The sequence below is a fragment of the Giraffa tippelskirchi genome, chromosome 6, assembly GCF_054371585.1.
Source record: "Giraffa tippelskirchi isolate mGirTip1 chromosome 6, T2T-mGirTip1v1.2.pri, whole genome shotgun sequence".
NCBI classification, from domain to species: Eukaryota; Metazoa; Chordata; class Mammalia; order Artiodactyla; family Giraffidae; genus Giraffa; species Giraffa tippelskirchi.
The window spans coordinates 124,961,009-124,987,901 of NC_137280.1; the positions used below are offsets into that span (position 1 = coordinate 124,961,009).

The 26,893-nt window shown below is 40.2% G+C and overlaps 3 protein-coding genes across 3 annotated transcripts; all 3 read left to right on the forward strand.

The window, feature by feature from the left end:
• The first annotated feature begins 632 nt into the window (after window positions 1–632).
• On the forward strand, window positions 633–6,792 carry LOC145510912 (protocadherin alpha-3-like). The gene is made up of 3 exons (XM_081503090.1): window positions 633–701; window positions 4,242–6,662; window positions 6,742–6,792. Exons 1-3 carry the CDS (start codon window positions 633–635, stop codon window positions 6,790–6,792), a joined length of 2,541 nt encoding a protein of 846 aa, XP_081359216.1.
• LOC145510273 (protocadherin alpha-4-like) lies at window positions 6,695–12,806 on the forward strand. The gene has a single exon (XM_081501059.1). The coding sequence runs from the start codon at window positions 10,410–10,412 to the stop codon at window positions 12,804–12,806; it is 2,397 nt and encodes a 798-aa protein (XP_081357185.1). The 5' UTR covers window positions 6,695–10,409.
• An 8,450-nt stretch (window positions 12,807–21,256) lies between these two features.
• Window positions 21,257–26,837, forward strand: LOC145510913 (protocadherin alpha-5-like). The gene is made up of 2 exons (XM_081503092.1): window positions 21,257–23,755; window positions 26,790–26,837. Exons 1-2 carry the CDS (start codon window positions 21,401–21,403, stop codon window positions 26,835–26,837), a joined length of 2,403 nt encoding a protein of 800 aa, XP_081359218.1. The 5' UTR covers window positions 21,257–21,400.
• The last annotated feature ends 56 nt before the right edge of the window (window positions 26,838–26,893 follow it).

A 26,893-nucleotide genomic window follows, 5' to 3' on the forward strand; every position in this document is an offset into this window, starting at 1 on the left:
TTACTATTACCTGTAAATTGTTTTTCTCTATTAAGAAGTCACAATTGGGAAAAATTTAGAGCATGATTATGGAATATATATTTTCAATTTACATCATTCATCCATTCTGTCAGAATATGTTGGAAATTTCCCAAATTATTCCTTTGATCAAGAATTTGTCTTTATCTGTTTATGTAACAGTTAATATGCTAGTTTTTCTTTCCATGTATTTAAAAGCAGCCTGAACAAATTTATAATGCCAGGACCTCCAAAGTACATATCATAGGTCATCAGAATACATGACATCATTTAGAAATAATTGCTAATCTTACATATGTCTTTCAATAGTAAAAACAACCCATTATTTGGAATAAAGATATCACATTTGCAAAATTCTTAGTTTTAAGGCACAATAGAGAGTTCACTGAGAAAAGAGCTCCCTTTCAATTTTGTTTAATTTAAAAAATCTTTAAAAAAGTCACATTGTGGGGTGGCCAGGTAGTGGGACTTTTTCTTCATACAAGTGGAGAATACTATAACCCAGTCTTTATTTAGTGGAATGTTTAGTCAGGCTTAAACTGTATCACTGGGTTAATGTAACGCAGACCTCTCACCATGCAGAGACTGACCACCTCCCTCTGGAGCCACACACAATGCCTGTGATAACATTTTCCAAGACTGGCAGCAATCATATTCCTATCAAGTTGGAGTTTTCCCAAAAGGTAACATAAGGAAGGGCTTGCCAGGTGGCGCTAGTGGTAAAGAACCCTCCTGTCAATGCAAGAGTTTTAAGAGACTCCAGTTGATCCCTGGGCCTGGAGGAGGGCATGGCAACCCACTCCAGTATTCTTGCCTGGAGAATCCCACGGACAGAGGAGCCTGACAGGCTACAGTCCATAGGGTCTCACAGAGTCAGACACAACTGAAGCAACTTAGCACCGCACACAAGGTAAGGAAAATGTAGTTATTCAATGGAAACTACTATGTTGGGTTAAACACTAAACTTGGTGAGTAAATGTTGCATTTGGAAAGGATGTTAAAAACACTTTTTTCCAACCAAAGGAAGATGTCTTGGGGTGAAATTACTGTCTTCTATTACTCCTTGGTCCATAGTTATTTGCTTTTCTCCCCCCAAATATATGTGGCTATTGATGATTCATGAAATAACTTTCACTAAGTGATCTTACTTTAGCCATTTTACAGATAGGCCAGAATATCAATTTCTATCTGGGATCTATTATTAAAGGAATGGAGTTTGGTGGGGAAATAGTGACCTCCATTTAAGTATAATCTGTTCCTGCAGGAAACTTATTAGCACCTCAGAGTTGATATACCTCAAAATGCAGGGAGTATATATTTGCTGGGAATCAGAAGAGTTCATCTGAGACTTTACAGAGAAAAACAAATGTCTTGAACAGATGAGGAAAAAGCTCTTTCTTAGGATAAGTCATCACTACTCTTCACTTTGTTGAGACTTGTGTGCAGAAAGTATGAATGGTCAGATGGAATCTCTCCTACGAGAAGTCTAGTCACCATATTCTATTCTAGGTAAATTTTAAGCTTTTATATTATATCCAGGTGTGTCCATATCTCCAGGAATCACAACAGATCATTGTATAAGCTCTTACTGATTTTTATTTCATATTTACATTTTCTTGATTCAGTTGCCAAGAGATGTCTAAGTGAAAGTAGATATTACTCACTAATACTTTATCCACATATTAGCTCAGTTTTCTAAACTCATATAGTTTCTTTAGTATTACCTTCATATCTTAATAATCATTATGGGGTCTACTCTGTTATAAATTCCCTATGGCATTCCATTTTGCAGAAAGTATACTCTTAAGTGTCATGAAATGTATAGTATTACAATAAGCTGTGAAAGGTATCTTACTGATATGAAGTCCATGATATTTAAAAATTTTAATTTTGTCTCTCATTTTAAAACTAGCTACTACCTTTAAAGATCCACCAAAGTACCTACTGGCATACTGATAATTATGATTATTTCCTAGATCCATTCTTTTCCAAAATAAGTCTTAAATGTTTACTTCTTTTTCATGAACTAGTATAGCAGAATCAATTAGAAATTATGTGTTTGATATAAACAAATATCATTAATTTAATTTACCTCATATTTTAAAGAAAGTTAATTTAAAATATTTACTTATTTATTCATTAAAATTTAATTGATAATTTATTCTATTCTAAATATGAATAATAAAATATGAGTAAACTGCAATGCTGGCTTGCATTCAGTGAGTACATGGAAAAACCTGTTATGAAAACTATTCTCATAATACTTAAATCACAGTTTGTTTGTTTTTGGCCACACTCCCAACAGTGGAAGCAAGGAGTCCTAACAACTGGACCAACAGGGAATTCCCTTAAATCACATATTTGATTTCATTTAAAAAGAGTCTGATTATGAGCAAAATTTGGGCATACTCTTACCTCTCTAAATTCAACCTCTTCCCATGAATTTTCTCTGTTCAACTTTCAAACGCTCAGAGAATGCACACATCTTACTAACTTCACAGATACATTTATTATAATTCATGGCCTAGTTTTACATATGTTGAATAAGTGAGTGAGATTCTAAAACTACTTTTCTCTCCTTAATGATTAAACACCAGTTCTTTCAAGTAACAACTTTTTAACAAATTGGAATCCAGAAATTCATCCAGAGTGAAGATTATTAAAACCACAATCACTTCATATTGGGAACATTTTAGGATGTACCGGTAAATTGAAATGTATAAATGGTGTAGAGATTTTTTAAAAATTAATATAATTTCCCCTGGTATGATGTGAATATATCAAATATCCAAATCATATAGTGTTTTTATGCAGCAAAAACCAAATTTACAAAATAACTATACTGTAAAATACGGACTTTGGCTTCCCTGGTGGCTTAGTAGTTAAGAATCCACCTGCCAATGCAGGAGATGTGGGTTTGATCCATGTGTCAGAAAGATCATCTAGAGAAGGAAATGGTAATCCACTCCAGTGTTCTCGCCTGAGAAGTCCCATGGACAGAGGAGCCTGGTGGACTACAGTCCATGGGGTTGCAAAAGAGTCAGACATGACTTAATGACTTAACAACAACAAAAAGACTGACTTGTGAAATCTTTATATAAATAATAGCTGAGACAGCTAACAAAGATGCAGTTGTTGGTAAAGGACACAAGAATGGTTTGTAGACATTCTACAAAGGAAGGAATATAAGTGAACATATTTTATAAATTAACAAATTGCCATAATAATATAGAAGTAAATTGTGTGTGTATATATATACACATTTTTATCAGTCTTATTGTTTTAATGGTTACAAATATCAAAGGCCTGATTTTTCTGTAAAATGTAGACTTTGTGGTCAGGTGGTTAAAGTCATGAATCTTGAATTAGATCCCACTCAACAGAAGGCAATGGCACCCCACTCTAGTGCTCTTGCCTGGAGGGTCCCATGGATGGAGGAGCCTGGTGGGCTGCAGTCCATGGGGTCACTAAGAGTTGGACACGACTAAGCGACTTCACTTTCACTTTTCCCTTTCATGCACTGGAGAAGGCAATGGCAACCCACTCCAATATTATTGCCTGGAGAATCCCAGGGACAGCAGAGTATTGTGGGCTGCCATCTACGGGGTCTCACAGAGTTGGACATGACTGTAGCGACTTAGCAGCAGTAACACCACAAGTCAATATTATTTTTTAAGTTACTAACCTGTACATGTTTCCACTTCAATGTTTGTAAAAACTGTATCATATTAATGCCTACCTCAGAAGGTTGTTGTGAGAATTTAATGAGATAACCCTGTTACAACAAATGGAATAGTACTTGTCACATGGGAAATAGTTCCAATAGATGTCCACTACTGCTACAACAATAATCACTATTTTACTATACTTAACTGTATGGAATGGACTGGCCTAGTTGAAAGTCATGAATTAGTAGAAAAGATCTAAGCATATATTTTGAAAAAAACATGAAGACTTTGAGGAGTGGGAAGGAAATTAACAAGGAAAAAAATTGAGGGAAGTTCAATGGAAGGAAAAGATAGGTTTATTTAATACCTACACATTTAGCCACATGATGTCGCTGTCCACCGCAAAGTATTTCACCACAGAAGAAATACAGCATTCATTACGTAGTAAGATGCTGCTTTTCCTCACCATTTGTGAAATACGGGCATGGAATGATTATTTATGAAATGAGGAATAAGGAACTAAAAGTATTTTCAAATTTTTGATCGTTGCAAAAGCGACCCAATACTTGGAAAACCCTTGCAATGATAGGGAGAGAAGGTCAGGGAGACTGCCGACTACTGCTTTCGGTAATGCTTCTCCTATTCTGGGAGGCCGGGAGAGGCCAGGTCCACTACTGGGTCTCCGAGGAGGCCAAACACGGCACCTTCGTGGGCCGCATCACGCAGGACCTGGGACTGGAGCTGGCGGAGCTGGTGCCGCGCTTGTTCCGGGTGGCGTCCAAAGACCGCGGGGACCTTCTGGAGGTAAATCTGCAGAATGGCATTTTGTTTGTGAATTCTCGGATCGACAGGGAAGAGCTGTGCGGGCGGAGGGCGGAATGCAGCATCCACCTGGAGGTGATCGTGGACCGGCCGCTGCAGGTGTTCCATGTGGAGGTGGAGGTGAAGGACGTTAACGACAACCCACCGATTTTTCCAATGGCAGTAAAAAATTTGTTTCTTTATGAATCCCGGCCGCCTGGTTCTCGAATTCCGCTAGAGGGCGCATCAGATGCAGATATCGGAGCTAATTCTTTATTGACTTACAGGCTTAGCTCCAATGAATATTTTACCTTGGATGTAAAAAGAAATGATGAGGAAATTAAATCCCTTGGACTTGCGCTGAAAAAACTTTTAGATCGAGAGGACACTCCTGAGCATCACTTACTTATAACTGCAGTTGATGGTGGGAAACCAGAACTCACTGGTACTACTCAACTGAAGATCACCGTTCTAGATGTAAACGACAATGCTCCAGAGTTTGAGAGCACGATCTACAAAGTCAAATTATTTGAAAATGCACCAAATGGTACCCTAGTAGTGACTGTTAACGCCTCTGATTTGGATGAAGGAATAAATAAGGATATTGTGTATTCTTTCAATACAGACACATCAGCAGATACTCTGTCGAAATTCCATTTAGACCCTGTTAATGGATACATCATTGTAAAGGGTGACATAGATTTTGAGTTAACGAAGTTATATGAAATACAGGTAGAGGCAACAGATAAAGGAAATCCCCCAATGGCAGATCACTGTACGGTTCTAGTGGAAATTTTGGACACCAATGATAATGTTCCTGAGTTGGCTGTCAAATCACTTTCTTTACCTATATTAGAAGATGCTCCAGTCGGCACAGTCATCGCCCTGATCAGCGTGTCTGACCTCGATTCTGGTGCCAATGGGCAGGTGACCTGCACCTTGACTAATCATGTGCCCTTCAAACTGATGTCCACCTTCAAGAATTACTATTCATTAGTGTTGGACAGCGTCTTGGATCGCGAGAGCGTGGCGAACTATGAGGTAGTGGTGACTGCGAGGGACGGGGGCTCGCCTTCGCTGTCGGCCATGGCCAGCGTGTCCGTGGAGGTGGCCGACGTGAACGACAACGCGCCCGCGTTCGCGCAGCCAGAGTACACCGTGTTCGTGAAGGAGAACAACCCGCCCGGTTGCCACATCTTCACCGTGTCGGCGCGAGACGCGGACGCGCAGGAGAACGCGCTGGTGTCCTACTCGCTGGTGGAGCGGCGCGTGGGCGAGCGCGCGCTGTCGAGCTACGTGTCGGTGCACGCGGAGAGCGGCAAGGTGTACGCGCTGCAGCCGCTGGACCACGAGGAGCTGGAGCTGCTGCAGTTCCAGGTGAGCGCGCGCGACGCGGGCGTGCCGCCCCTGGGCAGCAACGTGACGCTGCAGGTGTTCGTGCTGGACGAGAACGACAACGCGCCTGCGCTGCTGCCGCCCGGGCCTGGCGGAGGACCCAACGCCCTGAGCCAGGTGGTGGCGCGGTCGGTGGGCGCGGGCCACGTGGTGGCGAAGGTGCGCGCGGTGGACGCGGACTCGGGCTACAACGCGTGGCTGTCGTACGAGCTGCAGCCGGCGGCGGGCGGCGCGCGCAGCCCGTTCCGCGTGGGGCTGTACACCGGCGAGATCAGCACGACGCGTGCCCTGGACGAGGCGGACGCGCCGCGCCAGCGCCTGCTGGTGCTGGTGAAGGACCACGGCGAGCCGGCGCTAACGGCCACGGCCACCGTGCTGCTGTCGCTGGAAGACAGCGGCCAGGCGCCCAAGGCCTCTTCGCGGGCGTTGTCTGGCGCCTCTGAAGCGGAGGCCGTTCTGGTGGATGTGAACGTGTACCTGATCATCGCCATCTGCGCGGTGTCCAGCCTGTTGGTGCTCACGCTGCTGCTGTACACGGCACTGCGGTGCTCGGCGCCGCCCAGCGAGGGCGCGTGTGGGACAGGGAAGCCCAGGCTGGTGTGCCCCAGCGCTGTGGGGAGCTGGTCTTATTCACAGGAGAGGCGGCAGAGGGTGTGCTCTGGGGAGGGGCTGCCCAAGACCGACCTCATGGCCTTCAGTCCTAGTCTTCCTCCTGGTCCCATTAGTGGAGACAGAGAAGAGCAGCTGGATGTGGAGACTGATCTTCCTGCCAAAGTGAGTAATTTTTTTAAATTCTTTCAAAAATGTCTTTGTCCTTAATTCACTATTTCTGCTTCTTTCGAAGCATTTTTAACAGTAATTAGTCTTGTTTCTGGCAGTAGACTTTTCCAAGCATTGGTTTTGCAGTTAAAATGTCTGAATTTCTTGTGACCAATGAATGATTTTGAACCAAATCAGCAATAAGTTGTGAGTACCATACTTGCCAGTGTTTAAAAATCGCTGGAGGATTATTATAGTGTTAACAGTATGGATAGAAAAAATAGATTTTTCCAGGGTATTTTGCATTGTTTACAATATTTGACTTTAACTGTGGTGTACTAATACCTGCACAATGCTTCAATAGCTAATGATACTATTGATTTGAAATTTGGACTCGACATTAGTCCAAATGTCACTGGCCCACTTAGTTTTTTAAATCTGTTCTCTCCTATAGATCCCCTTTACTCATTTATCTATTTATTTGGATTCTCAGTTCCTGTTTATACTTGAACATAATGTTTTAATTTTTGTGCTCACATTTTGCAATACTGTGTATTGTTGCTAGTTTTCCAGTTGGGTAAAAGAAAGCTAGAATAGTAAATTTATTGCTTTTAGAATTGTATCGTTTTCATCTTCAGTTTCCTACTACTTTTTATTAGTAAGCATTAAGAAATCACTGGGAAGTTAAATTTTAACATTCCCTTTACTATATCATCATTTAGAAAATGTTGCTTTTGGAAGAGTATTATTAGCCTTGTTAAGAACTATGATTTTCTACCTGCACAGTGTTGGAAAAGTACTGTACATCTCATTTAAAAGCCATTCTACTAGCAAAACTTATTGTCATTAATCTCTTTTACATACAATATTAAGGATGCCAATATCCAAAAAGTTCAATGTCATTATTGGTGACCTTCCTCTGAATACCAACCCATTAATGCGTGTCATATAGTAAGTACAAAGTTCCAAATAACTGGAAGTAAAATTATTTTCCATTCATACCATTCGTTGATATTTGTTCAGTTCTCCTAGTAAATTGGTGGACTCCCATTGATGTTTCTTTGCCACTGGAAACCAAAGCTTAGGCATGTTAGTGACTGGAGAATGGGCAAGTATTTCTAAACCATTAGAGAGAAAAATGAAGACACCAACCTTTCTCATGGGAGGGGAATGTGTTCCCATGTATTCCATTCTAATTGTATGGAATACTTTTCTACACAAGGTATTAACTGTACAACTTCTTACTTCCTTGTTCAAGTTTCCTTGGTAAAACCTGGTTACTACTCAATGACATTGTAGGGGAGGCTAACATATAAAATAGATAATCCTGCATTTTCCCACTCCCGTTTCCACTTTCTGGCTCTGTCCTTTGTGACTCCCTGTCCATCAAGTATGAGCCACAGCATGTTCAACCTCAGTTCACTATTTATTTTATTAGGTATCATTTTCATCCTGTTGTAAATAATAGGGTCATCCAGAGTTCTTGTCTTCCAGGATATGGGACTTCAGTCTTCAAATTCAGTTCTCCTCTTCAAATTCTTGACTAACATGAGTCTTAGCTAATAAGACATTTTAAAAGCTTTTGAATTTTGCCCTTTAGAGATGTGTTGCTACTATACCAGTTCCAAAATATCCTTTCTATTCTTCTGCATTCCTTATCTATTTATTTAATTATTAGCAAAATAGACTAAATGGTCAAGGATTCTTTTTTACTTTGTTTCAGTGTTTAATACCAATCATTTTGCACAAATCTACAGTTTGGGTCCTATAACTGAAACTACTTTGATTTATGTTTTAATTCAGAAAAAAATGATGGTGATGAGGAGTGTGGCTTTTCCTAGAATGGGAGCCTAGGGCTATTTTCACTAGATTGATTTAATTTTTTTTTTCTTTTTTTGGCTTCACCATGTACATGCTGGGGATCTTAGTTCTCCAACCAAGGATCCAACCCTTGCCCCCTTCAGTGGAAGTGCAGAGTATTAATGACTGGACTGCCAGGAAGTCCTAGGTTGATGTTTTTTGTCTTAGACAACTATGGAGTATGTGGTTTATAAACAGAAGAGTCAAAGTTTGAAAATAACTACCATTATGTCCTTCTATATTGGTGTGTGTGTGTGTGTGTGTGTCTGTGTGTGTGTGTGTGTGTGTGTGTGGAGAATATATTGTGCTCTATTATTTGGGAATGATTTATTGACCATCAGAACTATTAATGTCTCAAGGATCATGCTTGCCAAGAACTGGAATGAAAACTAACCTGAAATCCATGTTTTCAATATGGCAATTGAAATATATGTTACATAGAGCAGTGCCTAAGGAAAATATTTCCTTTATCTCTGGAAAGTTATAGAGGTTGCTGAGACATCATATTTTCTTAACAAGCTACATGATCACCTTAATTTAATGCATTTTATTAAGCAATAGAAGAAAACCAAATTATTCTATTCAGTAAATATTCACTAACTACTCAATAAGTATTCTGAATGTTAAAATATTATGATAAAATATTATCTTTAAAAGTTTACATTTTAAAAATTTATGATTAGATACATATACCCAAATACCTACAAAAGAGAAATTAATGTAATAAATGGTCAACGTGATTGATCTAGATGCTATAGTATAAAAGAAAGTAAAGATGTCTGCCCATTTGGCTTAATCGTGAAAGTCTTTATTGGTCAAGGAAGTTTTAAGTTGTTATATAATGGGGGAAGACTGATTTTAGAAGAGTTTGGAAATTCTGCATATTGCTTAGGCAGAGAATGAAATGAGTATATTTGTTTAGCAAAAAATGTTATTGGAAGCAGGAAATTGTCCACCTTGACTAGACTATATGAGCACTGTAGGAGAAACAGAAGTTGAGGCATCTTAGGTCCTGAAGAACAAGCAAGTGTTTATAAACCATGAGAGCCAAAATGAGAATACCACTGTTGTTCATGGGAGGTGAATGGGTTCCAGTGAATGAAATTATTTGGAATACTTTCCAACACAAATTGTATACTGCAATATCCTACTTTCCTGTTAAAGCTTAATTGCCCTCAGCCCTTAGATTATTTAAAGAAGACTCTCAATTAAGTGCTGATGGTCTTTGCTTCCTTTTTTGAATATTTTTTGAAATTCCCTTTCAACTACCTATTTCTGAGATGAGAGTTTTCCTAGAGATGTATTCTCTGAAGTCTTCAATAACTGGAATGTAAAACCCAATGATGAATAGTGTCATCATTAATAACTATCTTTCTTCACTCTCAGGAACATAAAAATGTCACGAATTCTCCTAGCCAACACTTTGCCAGCTGTATAAAGTGTTATGTTAACTACAGCTGGGTCTCTGTAAATACTTAAAACTTTTATGAAAAAAGCATTTCCACTGAAGTGAAATCTGCTCCTGTGGTGAAGCTAAGGATCACACTCAATCAGTAGCGCAAAATGTGCACTGCAGTAGTATAAAATGTGATTCTATTCTCCAAGGGCATTAAAATCCACGGAAAGGCCGAAAGAAAAATGAAGACTTATTAGTTCATAGTATGGATTCCCAGAATCTGTTACTTATGGTTTTGAGCCACATGATGTCGCTCTATACCATAAAATTGATACCATAAAGCAAAAAAAAAAAAAGGAAATCCCTCCTGTTCTTATGGTAAAGAAGCTGCATCTACCACCCAGATGCTGAAAAAATGGAGGCTGCAGTGGCATTGGACTGAACGGTCAGGAGGTAGTGCTTCGTTTGGAAACAAGACCCTCTTCATGTGAACAAAACACTGAGGACATGAGATGGAGTTTTCCTGGGGAACTGGCCAGGATTACCGGCGTTTGCTGCTCTCACTTCTGTTCCTCGCAGCCTGGAAGGCCGGGAGCGGCCAGGTCCGCTACTCAGTCCTGGAAGAGGCCAAACACGGCACCTTCGTGGGCCGCATCGCTCAGGACCTGGGACTGGAGCTGGCGGAGCTGGTGCCGCGCCTGTTTCGGATGGTGTCCAAAGGCCGCGGGGACCTTCTGGAGGTAAATCTGCAGAATGGCATTTTGTTTGTGAATTCTCGGATCGACCGGGAGGAGCTGTGCGGGCAGAGTGCGGAGTGCAGCATCCACCTGGAGGTGATCGTGGACCAGCCGCTGCGGGTGTTCCATGTGGAGGTGGAGGTGAAGGACATTAACGACAATCCTCCTGTTTTTCCGGGAACACAAAAGATTCTGTTTATGGCTGAATCCAGGCCGCTTGACTCTCGATTTCCGCTAGAGGGCGCCTCTGATGCAGACCTTGGGGTCAACGCTCTGCTGACTTACAGGCTGAGTCCCAGTGAATATTTCTCGTTGGAAAAACCATCCGATGAGGAGCGGGTAAAACGTCTTGGGCTCGTATTAAGGAAACCGTTAGACAGAGAAGAAGCTCCGGAGATTTTTTTAGTGCTTACCGCCTCTGATGGCGGCAAACCTGAGCTGACTGGCACTGTTCAATTACTCGTCAGAGTGCTGGACGCCAACGACAACGCCCCAACTTTCGACAGAACACTCTATGAAGTGAAATTACTAGAAAACGTTCCTAACGGAACGTTGGTAATTAAACTTAACGCCTCAGATTTAGACGAAGGCTTGAATGGCAATATTATTTATTCATTCTCAGCTGATATTTTACCCATTGTGAAATCCAAATTCTACATGGATCCAATTACTGGAGAAATTATGATAAAGGGATATATCGATTTTGAAGAAACCAAATCCTATGAAATTCTTGTAGAGGGCATTGATAAGGGGCAGCCGCCACTTTCTGGCCATTGTACAGTTATGGTGGAAGTTGAAGACACCAATGATAATGCCCCAGTAATGGAATTCAAATTCTTGTCACTTCCAATTAGGGAAGACGCTCCACTGGGCACTGTCATCGCCTTGATAAGTGTGTCTGACCTCGACTCCAGTGTCAATGGGCAGGTGACTTGTACCCTGTCGCCTCATGTCCCTTTCAGGCTGGTGTCCACCTTCAAGAACTACTATTCGCTCGTTTTGGACAGCACCTTGGATCGCGAGAAAGTGTTGTTCTACAAATTGGTGGTGACCGCTCAAGACGGGGGGTCTCCTTCCTTGTCCACCACAGCCAGCCTGTCCGTGGAGGTGGCCGACGTGAACGACAACGCGCCCGCGTTCGCGCAGCCAGAGTATACCGTGTTCGTGAAAGAGAACAACCCGCCCGGTTGCCACATCTTCACCGTGTCGGCACGAGACACGGACGCGCAGGAGAACGCGCTGGTGTCCTACTCGCTGGTGGAGCGGCGGGTGGGCGAGCGCGCGCTGTCGAGCTACGTGTCGGTGCACGCGGAGAGCGGCAAGGTGTACGCGCTGCAGCCGCTGGACCACGAGGAGCTGGAGCTGCTGCAGTTCCAGGTGAGCGCGCGCGACGCGGGCGTGCCGCCCCTGGGCAGCAACGTGACGCTGCAGGTGTTCGTGCTGGACGAGAACGACAACGCGCCTGCGCTGCTGCCGCCCGGGCCTGGCGGAGGACCCAACGCCCTGAGCCAGGTGGTGGCGCGGTCGGTGGGCGCGGGCCACGTGGTGGCGAAGGTGCGCGCGGTGGACGCGGACTCGGGCTACAACGCGTGGCTGTCGTACGAGCTGCAGCCGGCGGCGGGCGGCGCGCGCAGCCCGTTCCGCGTGGGGCTGTACACCGGCGAGATCAGCACGACGCGCGCCCTGGACGAGGCGGACGCGCCGCGCCAGCGCCTGCTGGTGCTGGTGAAGGACCACGGCGAGCCGGCGCTGACGGCCACGGCCACTGTGCTGCTGTCGCTGGAGGACAGCGGCCAGGCGCCTAAGGCCTCTTTGCGGGCGTTGTCTGGCGAGGCTGAAGCGGAGGCCGTTCTGGTGGATGTGAACGTGTACCTGATCATCGCCATCTGCGCGGTGTCCAGCCTGTTGGTGCTCACGCTGCTGCTGTACATGGCGCTGCGGTGCTCGGCGCCGCCCAGCGAGGGCGCGTGTGGGAGGGGCAAGCCCAGGTTAGTGTGCTCCAACGCGGTGGGGAGCTGGTCTTACTCACAGGAGAGGCGGCAGAGGGTGTGCTCTGAGGAGGGGCCGCCCAAGACCGACCTCATGGCCTTCAGTCCCAGTGTACCGGACTCTGGGGACAGAGAGGATCAGCAGCCAGCAACTGTGGATTCTCTTTCAAAGGTTAGTTTATAAATATCCTTATTTACTCTGAAGTCTCGGTATTCTTTAATTCCATCAGTTTCTTCTTAATTAAAAACTTTCTCAAAACTAAATTTCCCTTAACTATATTTGTTTACTTCTTCTTACATCCCCTTTTAAACTAAAACCTTTTAGAGTATTATGACACCAAGGCAATACATGTTGTTTTGTTTTTCATATTCATTATTCAATGCATATTTATATAACTAGCGTTATAAATTTTGTGATTTCTATCTTCATCTTTATTTTCAGTTGTAATCAAGTTTTAGAAAGCATTTTCTTGTTATTTGCCTATAAATTATTGAAATGTGCACAGAATACTATAGCTTAATCAACTATTTGAAAGTGAAAACTGTTACCTTCACCCCAAAAGCCACTCAAATGTACCTCCCAAATATCTTTTCCCTCTTCCCCCCTATATGCAGCCACAGTTTAAATTTTATAGCTGATTAATTTTTACCTGCTTCTTGAATTTTTCTAAATGGAATTGCACAAAATGTGTTGTATGTGTGCTTGTGTTTCTGTGTTCTTCATATTTATCATTCACTATTCTGTGGAATCATCCATATTGCCCTAAGTACTTGGAGTTAATTTAATTTATTATCTCTAATAGTGTTTTCTTTCTCTCCTACATTTATGAATAGGGTATGTGTTATTCGGTTGAGAATTTCACATTGTTTCTCTTTGTATCTATATCACCTAATACTGCCATCAATATATTTGTAAAATTTTCAATGCCTATTTACAAACTTTTCTGTATTATTTAGCTAGGATGGAGATTAGTGGAACATAGGCTGTGTATATATCTTCTCTTTTAATTGCTCAGTTCAGTTGCTCAGTCGTGTCCAACTTTTTGCGATCCCATGGACTACTGCACACCAGACTTCCCTTCCTTCACCAGCTCCCAGAGCTTGCTCAAACTCATGTCCATTGAGTCGGTGTTGCCATCCAACCATCTCATCCTTTGTCATCCCCTTCTCCTGCTGCCCTCAATCTTTCCCAGCATCAGGGTCTTTTCCAATGAGTCAGTTCTTGGGATCAGGTGGTCAAAGTATGGAGTTTCAGCTTCAGCATCAGTCCTTCCAATGAATATTCAGGACTGATTTCCTTTGATTGGTTTGATATCCATGCAGTCCAAGGGACTCTCAAGAGTCTTCTCCAATACCACAGTTTAAAAGCATCAATTCTTCGGTGCTCAGCTTTCTTTATAGTCCAATTCTCACATCCATACATGACTACCGGAAAAACCATACCTTTGACTAGACAGACCTTTGTTGGAAGGGTAATGTCTTTGCTTTTTAATATGCTATCTAGGTTGGTCATAGCTTTTCTTCCAAGGAGCAAGCATCTTTTAATTTCATGGCTGAAGTCACCATCTGCAGTGATTTTGGAGCCCGCCAAAATAAAGTCTCTCACAGTTTATATTGTTTCCCCATCTACTTGCCATGAAGTGATGGGACTGGATGCCATGATCTTAGTTTTCTGAATGTTGAACTTTAAGCCAACTTTTTTCACTCTCTTCTTTCACTTTCATCAAGAGGCTCTTGAGTTCTTCTTTGCTTTCTGCCATAAGGGTGGTGTTTTCTGTGTGTCTGAGGTTATTGATATTTCTCCCAGCAATCTTGATTCCAGCTTGTACTTCAACCAGCCCGGCATTTCGCATGATGTACTCTGCATATAAGTTAAATGAGCAGGGTGACAATATACAACCTTTCCCAATTTGGAATGAGTCTATTGTTCCATGTCCATTTCTAACCATTGCTTCTTGACCTGCATACAGATTTCTCAACAGGCAGGTCAAGTGGTTTGGTATTCTCATCTCTTTAAGAACTTTTCACATTTTGTTGTGATCCACACAATCAAAGGCTTTGCTGTAGTCAATAAAGCAGAAATAGATGTTCTTCTGGAACTCTTTTGCTTTTTGATGATCCAGCAGATGTTGGCAATTTGATCTCTGGTTCCTCTGCCTTTTCTAAATCCAGCTTGAACATCTGGAATTTCACGGTTCACATACTGTTGAAGCCTGGCTTGGAGAATTTTGAGCATTACTTTGCTAGTGTGGGAGATCAGTGCAATTGTACGGTAGTTTGAGCATTCTTTGGCATTGCCTTTCTTCGGGATTGGAATGAAAACTGACCTTTTCCAGTCCTGTGGCCACTGCTGACAAATGTGCTGGCATATTGAGTGAAGCACTTTCACAGCATTATCTTTTAGGATTTGAAGTAGCTCAACTGGAATTCCACCACCTCCAGTAGCTTTGTTTGTAGTGATGCTTCCTAAGGCCCACTGACTTTGCATTCCAGGATGTCTGGCTCTAGTCCAGTGATCACACCATCGTGGTTATCTGGGTCAGGAAGATCTTTTTTGTATAGTTCTTCTGTATATTCTTGCCACCTGTTGTTAATCTCTTCTGCTTCTGTTAGGTCCATACTATTTCTGTCCTTTATTGTGCCCACCTTTGCATGAAATGTTCCCTTGGTATCACTAATTGATAATGTCAATCAATTGGTATCTTTAATTGATAATGTCAATTTCCCCCAATGCTTTTACCTGTTGCCAATTTTGCTAGTTCTGTATGAGTTTCAGTTGCTCTTCATCATATGGAAAACTGGGTATTGTTAATTTACATTGTTGCCATTTTGCTAGATGTGCTTATGTTTCCAAATTTGTAATTGAGGTTGAGCACATTTTTGTATTATTATTGGCCATTTTAATATCCTAGTCTGTGCAATAACTGTTCAAGTCTCCTGCCTATTTTCCTATTCTGTTATATTCTTCTACTGTTTTTTAAATTAATTTTTGGCTATACTGGGTCTTCGTTGGTGTGCCTAGGGTTTCTTAAGTGTGGTGGGGGGGATACTCTCTAGTTGCAGTGCATGGGCTTCTTATTGTACTGGCTTCTCTTGCTGGAGAATACAGACCCTAGAGCACTAGGGCTTCAGTAGTTGCAGTGCACAGGCTTATTTGCCCTGTGGCATGTAGAATCTTCCTGGATTGGGGATCCAACTCACACCCCCTGCATTGGCAGGCAGACTCTCAACTCTGGACTACCAAGGAAGTTCCTTCTATTTTTTTTTTGAAAAGTTTTATGTTCTGGATATAACCACTTTCTTTATTTTGTGCACTGTTCCACACTGTGACTTGTCTTTTTCTTCTTTTGTCCTTTGGTGAATAGAAATTTTCATTTTAGTTGAGTTCAATTTTTTTTTCTTGATTCTATTCTCTGAAGATAATTTCTTGTGTCTTTTGTTTTCTTGTTCACATTACATATGCAATCAATTTTAATTTTTTGTCTTTGCTGAGATACAAGGATCAAACTTAACTTTTGCCAAACATGTTCAGCTGAGGAAAGACCATTTTTAAAAAATTAGTTCCTTAGTTGTTCATTAAATAACCATAGACTTTTTGCTTTTGTTTTTCTAATCAATTTGACTGTTTTTTTCATTAACTTCATGTTGTCTCTTTAATTTCAACCTATAGTTATATATAAATTCCCTAAAAACAACTTGGTGAGGTATTGATTTGGATTGCATTGTATCTATTGAGATAATAGATAATTATCCTGATAATTTTGTCAGGATAATTAGCTATATTAGTCTGATAATTCTGTATTGAGTTCGGGGTATTGTACATGAAACCAGTGGACATCTTTGCAATAATGAGACGTTCACTTCATGAGCATGCTCTATTTAACTAAATAACCTACGATGGTTCTTAATATTTTATAATTTCTTGTGTAGAGGTCCTATTCATCTTTTATAAGATTTCATTTCAGTTCAGTTCAGTTGCTCAGTCATGTCCGACTCTTTGCAACCCCATGAACCGCAGCACACCAGGCCTCCCTGTCCATCACCAACTCCCGGAGTCCACTCAAACCCATGTCCATTGAGTCGGTGATGCCATCTAACCATCTCATCCTCGGCCGTCCCCTTCTCCTCCTGCCCCCAATCCTTCCCAGCATCAGGGTCTTTTCCAATGAGTCAGCTCTTCACATGAGGTGGCCAAAGTGTTGGAGTTTCAGCTTCAACATCAGTCCTTCCAATGAACACCCAGGACTGATCTCCTTTAGGATGGACTTGTTGGATCTCCTTGCAGTCCAAGGGACTCTCAAGAGTCTTCTCCAATACCACAGTTCAAAAGCATCAATTCTTCTGCGCTCAGCTTTCTTTATAGTCCATAAGATTTATTCTTAGATAATTGCCATTTGTGATCATAATAAATATGAGCTTTAAGTTTAAATTATTTTCTTTAATAATGGTAGATATGATGAAATTCCCTGGTGGTCTAGTGGTTAGGACTCTGTACTTTCACTCCTGAGAGCCCAGATTCAATCCCTGGTTGGGGAACTAAAGAAGAAATTATTTTATATTTCTTTTAGTGGTGGTAAAGAATTCTCTAATATTTGGTAAATGAGAAATATGCTTATTTTGCCAGCACTTCTGAAAAATAGTTTTGTTGAGTCTCAAGTTCTGGGTTGTAACTTATTCCCCCCGACCCCATTGCTTTTAAGATGACATTCCATAGTCTTTTGAGAAGATGGCTGTCAATTTTATTGTTCAGGTATTAAAACCATTTTTTCCCTGTCCAGCTGGTTTGTAAAATTTTTCTTTGTTTTTTATTTTCATGGGCTTTATGCTCAGTTTTAGTTTTCTTTGGTTTTATCTTGTTTGCAGTTTTTAAAGCTTCTTGAATATGTGGTTTAATGTCTTTCATCAGTATAGGAAAAATTCCAGCAGTCTGTCTTCAAATTTTGCTTCTGCTTCATGTTTTTCTCTCTTTCTCTTCCTAAGTCAAGGAATAGGTGTGTTAAATCTTTTCACCATATCTCTTATATCTTCTATGCCCCTCTCTATTTTTTAAGCATCATTTTTGCTATTACCTGATGGATATTTTATTCTGGTCAGTCTTCTACTTCAACAAATTTCTCTTCTTATTAAGTCATCAATTGAATCTAAACATTGATTATTATCTTTTTTAGCTTTAGAATTATAATTTTCTTTTAAAAAACAGATTATATTTCTTGGGTGAAATAATTTATTATATATTTATTTTGGTACCTTAATTAGTTTATTTATAGTCTGTCATATCAGTGTAATAATTGTATTGTCTGTTTGTAGGTTTTATTGTTCATTTTTTCTCATGATTCTTTTTCTTGGTAAGCCTGATAATTTTGTATTGAGTTCTGGGTATTGTACATGAGAAGCTGTCACTATTCTAGATGTAGTTATATTCCTCTGGAGATGGATAAAGAATTTATAAATACCTGATAGATATGAGTTTAGAAATTTATGGAAAAGTTTGAATTGAGGTAAATATTTTATATCTTTTCCTTGTTTATCTACTACAGTGATCTCTGTCATTACAAATCTTCTAAACATTTCCTTTTTATCTCTTCTACTGAACCCAAGATCTATTTTGTAGTCTCACACAAAGTTAGTAGAATAAGGATTTTGTACTTTATTTTAACCCCTTTTATGTCCTCCTTTCCTCTTTCCTTTGTTCATAAGAACCAAGCTTACTGAATTTGTTTATTTATTTTTTACTGTTTAGTTTCCCTCCTTCTTTCTCACCCTGGATATTTACTAATGCTTTAAGAATCTTGCATCTTATACAGTTTCCACTCATTTGACCTAGAATTTTAAAAGATATGACCTCAGAGCGTGTCACTTCTCTCAATTTAATGAAGATTGAATTGTGGCCTGGAGACACACAAAAATATTGCGGCCACATGAATATTAATATGAATGCATAGAATAGAACCAAAAGTGCTTGAATTTAGCTCTTTGTCTCTTTCCACTTTTAAATGAGCTCATTTGGGAATAATGAAGGCAATAGGATTGTGAGTAAAAACTATGCTTAATTTAACTTCCTTATTCCCTCAGAGGTACTTTAAAATTACTCTCAGGTTTCCTCAGAATGTGTATATAGCATAAATATTTTAGCACAGTATTTTGTTGGGAGGTTGAACCATTGCAAAAGTAATGTAAAAATATGTACCATATGCATATTATGTGAGGTAGTAGGGTAAATTATTTTCTACATATAATTAAACTTTTTGTTCATATTTGATGCAGGAAGGTGAACTGTTTACAAACCTTTAAAAGCTTGCTTCAATTTCACCTGTTGTATCTCAACTGTGTGGTAGACTTATATATTTTCTACACATAGGTGAGAAATATAGCTTATTAAAATTTTATTCTTGAGTTTTGTAGGAAATGAAAGCCATCTAGATTCCAATACAAAATTAAATTTTCTAGTGTACTGTCTTCTTGAATGTTCCTCAGTAAATTAAGTAGAGATACCTCAAAATACTTTTTGGTTTCCTTAATCTAAATTCATTGTCAGGAAAGGAGTCTAAGTTCTGCCATGGGGCATACATAAGTATAACTGAAAATTTTCTAGAAACTATGTAGTAGTTATCTATAATATTTAATTGAAAGAATGGATTGGAAAAAGATTTAAAGAATTTCCTCTACTTATGGATTTTATGGACTTACAACTAAAGAGCCTATTTGTTGAAAAAATTACCTCCAAAACAAGAGTTGAGCAATGAAAGACAAATGCAAGGGATAATTTAAAAACTCTGTAATCTAAAAGATATGAAGACAGTTCAAAAGCCAAGAGTCTTATTTTCTCCTTTATGTATTTATATGAAAAAATTACAAGCTGAAAGAAGCATATGATACTATTGATGGCATTTTCTCCATTGAGTATATTTTTTAAAGTTTAAATATTTACTGAAAATATTCTGTAAAATACTATGTATGCGTTGTTAATATCACACTATCAGTTGACTTTTAAATACTTAATATTTACTTTTCTCAAGAGTAAATTTTTTTATTGTAGCTTTGTAGATCCATGTCAATCATGATTCCATAATAGAAGGTGAATCAATATTAACTGATGATATTTTCAACTCAGATATTATAATTTTTTTCTTATTATATATTAAAATACTTTAAATTATCCTTATAAGTGACTATTAGGTAAATAGCTCTGAAATTTGATTACTGTTTAGCTTTTTTAGTGTTTGGATGTTCTGAATGCTAAGAAATCTTTAAAAAACTAAAGGAAATGTAAATATACTCTTAAAGATTGTATCAGAAACAAATTCAGTAACATTATCTGATGTCCTTACATTACTGTTTTGAATACTGAGAAGCAAGTTAATTTGAATTGACTTTGTATTTTCTAGTAATCTTATTTCTTTCCAAGCTGGTTTTTATAGTACCACTTTTCCATATTTGCTTTATACATGGACACAAAATACATCTAATTCCACATATGACTTATACCAACATTAAAAAATGTGGAGTTTATGCTTTATATGTAAAGCATTAAGTAATAGAAGTATTGATTTCCTGACCCCTCTTGTATTCACAAGCAAAGATGATTTTGTAATATTTAAGGAATTCTAGGGAGTATATACTTAAGTAGAATGTTAAATTTGTTTTAGAGGAAAAGCTGGTTTATTTTATATTGGCCATATTTATTAAGTGAAGTCCAAGTCCGTGTAGCAAATAAAATGGAGCAGTAGAATGAGATGAAATTAACAGAGTTAATCTGTTAATAATGTGATTTCTTTCCATGTTTTAATTTTTACTGGAACTCAAATATTTTATAGAATAATAAATCTCACAAACAACATTAGGATTTTGATTTGATACATAAAAGAAAATATATGTGCTTTCACAATTTATATCAATTGTGATTTATCAGTAATAGCAACTTGAAGAAATGCTTCTCTGTATGCTGTGCTAGATGTATTAAGTTGCAAATAGTGTCATGTCCACATTACAGTTTTTGGGTTAACACTAAAAGTAAGTAGGTAATATAGAGAAAAAGGAAATCAATAAATTTTCAGCAATTTGAAAATCAGACTTCCAAATGGAACTCAGACACGAATTCTATTCAAATAGTTTGTTACTTTGAAAATAACATCAACAAAAGCCAATATTAAATATTGCAAATAGGAATATAAACTTGTTTTAAGAGTGATATAAAGACTAGTATACAAACATCCCATCAAAATAGTAGAGAAAAAATCGATAATTTTAGTAAGTAATATTTAAATACGGAAAGATGTAAAAAAATCTAAAACTCTTAAAGCCCATTAGGAACTATACAAACCCTAAATATACAGAATAGGCCAATACAAATCATTCTAGTAAAGATTGGGTGTCACAACTTGAGTAGTATTGATTCTGTAGTATTTTAATTAAATTTGATACATTTAATTAAACATTTTAATTATGTATTTGATTAGAGATAAGGAATATAATGAATCGTTTAAATTGGGAAATAATTAACGAATGTAAGGTAAATAAAGCATAACATAACAAAGTAAAATAACTCCCCTTTCCTCCACATGATGGCGCTGGAAACCGCAAGTTTAGTTTGTTTGTTTTTTAACAAAGGAATACAGCGAGTTTATTTTCCTGAGAAAGGAAAAAAGCCACTCCATTTTTTCACTCTGCTGCTGAAGCATAAAAGGAGAGCAAATACAACATTGTATAAAATTGGGAATTAAACTTCCAAGAGCTATATGGTAGTGCAATAGGTATTTGGAAAGTTGATACAAATTTGCGATGGTATATTCTCAGAGAAAAAGTCCGGGATCCCAGCGCCTGCTCCTCTCGCTTCTGCTCCTCGTAGCCTGGGAGTCGGGGAGCGGCCAGGTCCACTACTCGGTCTCCGAGGAGGCGAAACACGGCACCTTCGTGGGCCGCATCGCCCAGGACCTGGGACTGGAGCTGGCGGAGCTGGTGCCCCGCCTGTTTCGGGTGGCATCCAAAGGCCGCAGAGACCTTCTGGAGGTAAATCTTCAGAATGGCATTTTGTTTGTGAATTCTCGGATCGACCGGGAGGAGCTGTGCGGGCGGAGAGCGGAGTGCAGCATCCACCTGGAGGTGATCGTGGACCGGCCGCTGCAGGTGTTCCATGTGGAGGTAGAGGTGAAGGACATTAACGACAACCCGCCAAGGTTCTTGCGACAAGAACAAACACTATTTATACTAGAGTCAAGAAGAGCGGATTCCCGGTTTCCGCTAGAGGGCGCGTCTGATATGGATATCGGAAGAAACGCAGAATTGAGATACAAGTTACAAGCAAATGAGTATTTTGACTTGGATGTTAAAACAAACGAAGAGGAAACAAACTTTTTAGAGCTAGTTTTGAAGAAACCAGTAGATAGGGAAGAAACGCAAGAACATCATTTATTGCTGATTGCAATTGATGGAGGAAAACCTGAACTAACAGGTACAGTTCAGTTATTGATCAATATTTTGGATGCGAATGATAATGCTCCAGAATTTGATAAATCAATTTATAATGTCAGATTACTGGAAAATGCACCGAATGGGACACTAGTTATTAAACTGAACGCCTCAGATGCAGATGAGGGCATTAATAAGGAAATAGTGTATCTCTTTAACAATCTTGTTCTTGACAATGTAAAATCTAAATTTGCAATCAATTCTAATAGTGGGGAAATAACAGTTACAGGAAAACTGGATTACGAAGACTGTAATTTATATGAAATTAATATTGATGCTGTTGATAAAAGTTCATTCCCATTAACTGGACACTGCAAAGTAATAGTGAAACTGCTGGATGAAAATGATAATATCCCAGAGATGGTCATAACCTCTCTATCTCTGCCTGTGCAAGAGGACGCTCCACTGGGCACCGTCATTGCCCTTATCAGCCTGTCAGACCTCGACTCTGGTGCCAATGGACAGGTGACCTGCTCTGTGTCGCCTGATGTTCCCTTTAAGCTAGTGTCCACCTTCAGAAATTACTATTCATTGGTGCTGGACAGCGGCTTGGATCGTGAGCGCCTGGCGAACTATGATGTGGTGCTGACTGCGAGGGATGGGGGCTCGCCTGCCTTGTCCACCACGACCAGCGTGTCCGTGGAGGTGGCCGACGTGAACGACAACGCGCCCGCGTTCGCGCAGCCCGAGTACACGGTGTTTGTGAAGGAGAACAACCCACCCGGCTGCCACATCTTCACCGTGTCGGCGCGAGACGCGGACGCGCAGGAGAACGCGCTGGTGTCCTACTCGCTGGTGGAGCGGCGGGTGGGCGAGCGCGCGCTGTCGAGCTACGTGTCGGTGCACGCGGAGAGCGGCAAGGTGTACGCGCTGCAGCCACTGGACCACGAGGAGCTGGAGATGCTGCAGTTCCAAGTGATCGCGCGCGATGCGGGCGTGCCGCCCCTGGGCAGCAACGTGACGCTGCAGGTGTTCGTGCTGGACGAGAACGACAACGCGCCTGCGCTGCTGCCGCCCGGGCCTGGCGGAGGACCCAGCACGCTGAGCCAGGTGGTGGCGCGGTCGGTGAGCGCGGGCCACGTGGTGGCGAAGGTGCGCGCAGTGGACGCGGACTCGGGCTACAACGCGTGGCTGTCGTACGAGCTGCAGCCGCCGGCGGGCGGCGCGCGCAGCCCTTTCCGCGTGGGCCTGTACACTGGCGAGATCAGCACGACGCGCGCCCTGGACGAGGCGGACGCGCCGCGCCAGCGCCTGCTGGTGCTGGTGAAGGACCACGGCGAGCCGGCGCTGACGGCCACGGCCACCGTGCTGCTGTCGCTGGAGGACAGCGGCCAGGTGCCCAAGGCCTCTTCGCGGGCGTTGTCTGGTGCAGCTGCCGCAGAGACCGCGTTAGTGGATGTGAACGTGTATCTGATCATCGCTATCTGCGCGGTGTCCAGCCTGTTGGTGCTCACGCTGCTGCTGTACATGGCGCTGCGGTGCTCGGCGCCGTCCAGCGAGGGCGCATGTGGACCTGGGAAGCCCAGGCTGGTGTGCTCCAACGCGGTGGAGAGCTGGTCTTACTCTCAGGAGAGGCGACAGAGGGTGTGCTCTGGGGAGGGGCCGCCCAAGACCGACCTCATGGCCTTCAGTCCTAGCCTGCCTCAGGGTCCCATCTTTATGGACACAGTGAGTCTCAAAAACCTTATAGAAATTTTTTGTTATGTATTTAATATTAAATATTTAATATCCTTTATCTTCTCTTTTCATTTTTAAAGTATGGGGTCCATACCATTTCTGTCCTTTATTGTGCCCATCTTTGCATGAAATGTTCCTTTGGTATCTCTTTTTCTTGAAGAGATCTCTAGTCTTTCCCATTCTATTGTTTTCCTCTATTTCTGTGCATTGATCATTGAGGAAGGCTTTCTTATCTCTCCTTGCTGTTCTTTGGAACTCTGCATTCAGCCGCTTATATCATTCCTTGTCGCCTTTGCCTTTAGCTTCTCTTCTTTTCTCAGCTATTTGTAAATCCTCCTCAGACAATCATTTTTCCTTTTTGCATTTCTTTTTCTTCAGGATGGTCTTGATCACTGCTTCCTGTGCAATATCATGAACCTCCATCCATAGTTCTTCAGACACTCTATCAGATCTAATCCCTTGAATCTATACGTTACTTCTACTGTATAATCATAAGGGATTTGATTTAGGTCATACCTGAATGGTCTGGTGGTTTTCCTTACTTTCTTCAATTTAAGTCTGAATTTTGCAATAAGGAGTTCATGATCTGAGCCACAGTCATCTCCTGGCCTTGTTTTTGCTGACTGCATAGAGCTTCTTCATCTTTGGCTGCAAAGAATATAATCAGTCTGATTTTGGTATTGATCATCTGGTGATGTCCATGAGTAGAGTCTTCTCTTGTGTTGTTGGAAGAGGGTGTTTGCTATGACCAGTGCATTCTCTTGGAAGAATTCTTTTGTTAGCCTTTGCCATGCTTCATTTTGTACTCCAAGGCCAAATTTGCCTGTTACTCCAGGTATCTCTTGACCTCCTACTTTTGCATTCCAGTCCCCTATGATAAAAAGGGCATGTTTTTTGGGTGTTAATTCTAGAAGGTCTTGTAGGTCTTCATACAACTGGTCAACTTCAGCTTCTTCAGCATTACTGGTTGGGGCATAGACTTAGATTACTGTGATATTGAATGGTTTGCCTTGGAAATGAACAGAGATCATTCTGTTGTTTTTGAAGTTGCACCCAAGTATTGTATTTCTGACTCTTTTGTTGACTATGAGGGCTACTCCATTTCTTCTGAGGGATTCTTGCCCACAGTAGTAGATATAATGGTCATCTGAGTTAAATTCGCCCATTCCAGTCCATTTTAGTTCACTGATTCCTAAAATGTCAGTGTTCAGTCTTGCCATCTCCTGTTTGATCACGTCCAATTTACCTTGATCCATGGACCTAACATTCCAGATTCCTATGCAATATTGTACTTTACAGGATCGGACTTTACTTCCATTACCAGTCACATCCACCACTGGGCATTGTTTTTGCTTTGGCTCCATCTCTTCATTCTTTCTAGAGTTATTTCTCTACTCTTCTCCAGCAGTGTTTTAGGCACCTACAAACCTGGGGAGTTCATCTTTCAGTGTCATATCTTTTTGCCTTTTCATACTGTTCATGGGGTTCTCAAGGCAAGAATACTGAAGTGGTTTGCCATTCCCTTCTCCAGTGGACCATGTTTTGTCAGAACTCTCCACCATATACCTGCTCAAATATTTCAAATGTTCTAATTTCTTGGTTATCCTCCTAGAGAATTTTTTACATACAAATAAACTCTTTTCTCCCACTTTAAAACATAATGTTTATATTGATTTTCCCTTCCTCCTTCATTTAATATAGTTTGTCTATTACTTAAGGAGATTTTTCATTCTTTTTTCTAGTCTAGTTTGTCCCATTTTGCAGCTGTATCATAATTCTCAACACCAATGTTAAGTGGAGCAATGATTAATTCTTCTCTTATTTTTTCTTTTTCAATTCACAAATTATTATATTGGTGGGAAATAACTGTGAATTCTCACAGCTGGGAAAATCTTAACTTTTTTTTTAGTTAGAAGATATTTGTTTTTATTTTTGCCTTTTTTATATTAAAAAATACTGTACTATGATATAAACATCCTTCTTGAGTTTATTGTTTACTAATACAATTTTTTTTTTACAACAAAGCCATACATTTTATCTGCTATAGGCAATAGTGCTCTTCATATCAAATACAGAGAACTATTTTTCAACACTTTTTGAAAAAACAGTATGGGCTTAGGCAGTAATAAGTATTCCACATTTCATATGACAAAATGCCTATTTCCCTTTTTATTGCTTTTTCTATTTCTATATATTCTCACATATATTTAATTGTTAAATATATTTATAACATATTATTTAAACATTTCTAATACCTCATTACTTTGGGGAAGTCCTATAAATGGAGAAGGCATTGTCACCATTGTGTCAATTTGTAGTTACCAGTTGTCAGCTTTTTAAAAATCAAGTTAATTCTGTTTTGAAATATAAATGCTTTGATTTACAGCTAAAATTTTTCTTTCCTAGGGAGGAAGCTGCTAATAAACTTCTTTTTTCTGTACATAATCTTTTTCCGTGACTAGATGAAGTATTTGAGTTAATAACTGAAAAAAATATAAGATGTTTCTTATGAAGAGACCAGTATTTCCCTTTTCCAAGTTAATTTATTTTGCATATATGATTTCAGTAACATTGTACAATTTTCTACCTGGAGCCAATAAATAGAATTATTGCAATGCTTCCAGTTAATCAGATTATATCAGCAACGTTCTGGAAATTGCTAGGAACTTCAATAGAAAGAGAAATTTGATACTTTTAACTATGTTAGAAGTTGATATTCAAAGAGACTTTTCCTTTAAGGCAGCAACTTATGAAATACCTTAACTGCTATAGAAAACTTTCAACTAACAAGACTTTAAGGCAATACAGATTTTGCCAAGGCTTATCTTCCTGTAAGCAAAGGAATCTTTTGCTTGGGGGGCTTAGTATTGGTTAGCAAATGAACGCTTTACTTACTAAAAATAATTATAATAGAAAGTCAGTGATAAGGACTACTACTTATCAGGATAAATATGAGATATAGGATATGTTATGCAATTTATGTAAGGTGTTCTCATGTTGGGGGTACTTTGTCTGTACCTCACAGTTGTCTGTGAGGATTATACAAGTACATCAGAATTCTGGAGAAGGGTGAGTGTTGGTGTGTGTTTATTTGAAAAATCTTTTTTATGACTTTCATTGTATCATTTA

Bases quoted from the DNA above. Each gene is read 5' to 3' on its own strand.
- LOC145510913 (XM_081503092.1), top strand. From the start codon at position 21,401: ATGGTATATTCTCAGAGAAAAAGTCCGGGATCCCAGCGCCTGCTCCTC. The intron at 23,756-26,789 runs GTGAGTCTCAAA...TGTACCTCACAG, and splicing joins GTCCCATCTTTATGGACACA to TTGTCTGTGAGGATTATACA.
- LOC145510912 (XM_081503090.1), top strand. From the start codon at position 633: ATGCCTGTGATAACATTTTCCAAGACTGGCAGCAATCATATTCCTATC. The intron at 702-4,241 runs GTAACATAAGGA...TCGTTGCAAAAG, and splicing joins AGTTGGAGTTTTCCCAAAAG to CGACCCAATACTTGGAAAAC. The intron at 6,663-6,741 runs AATTTTTTTAAA...TTTTAACAGTAA, and splicing joins ATCTTCCTGCCAAAGTGAGT to TTAGTCTTGTTTCTGGCAGT.
- LOC145510273 (XM_081501059.1), top strand. From the start codon at position 10,410: ATGGAGTTTTCCTGGGGAACTGGCCAGGATTACCGGCGTTTGCTGCTC.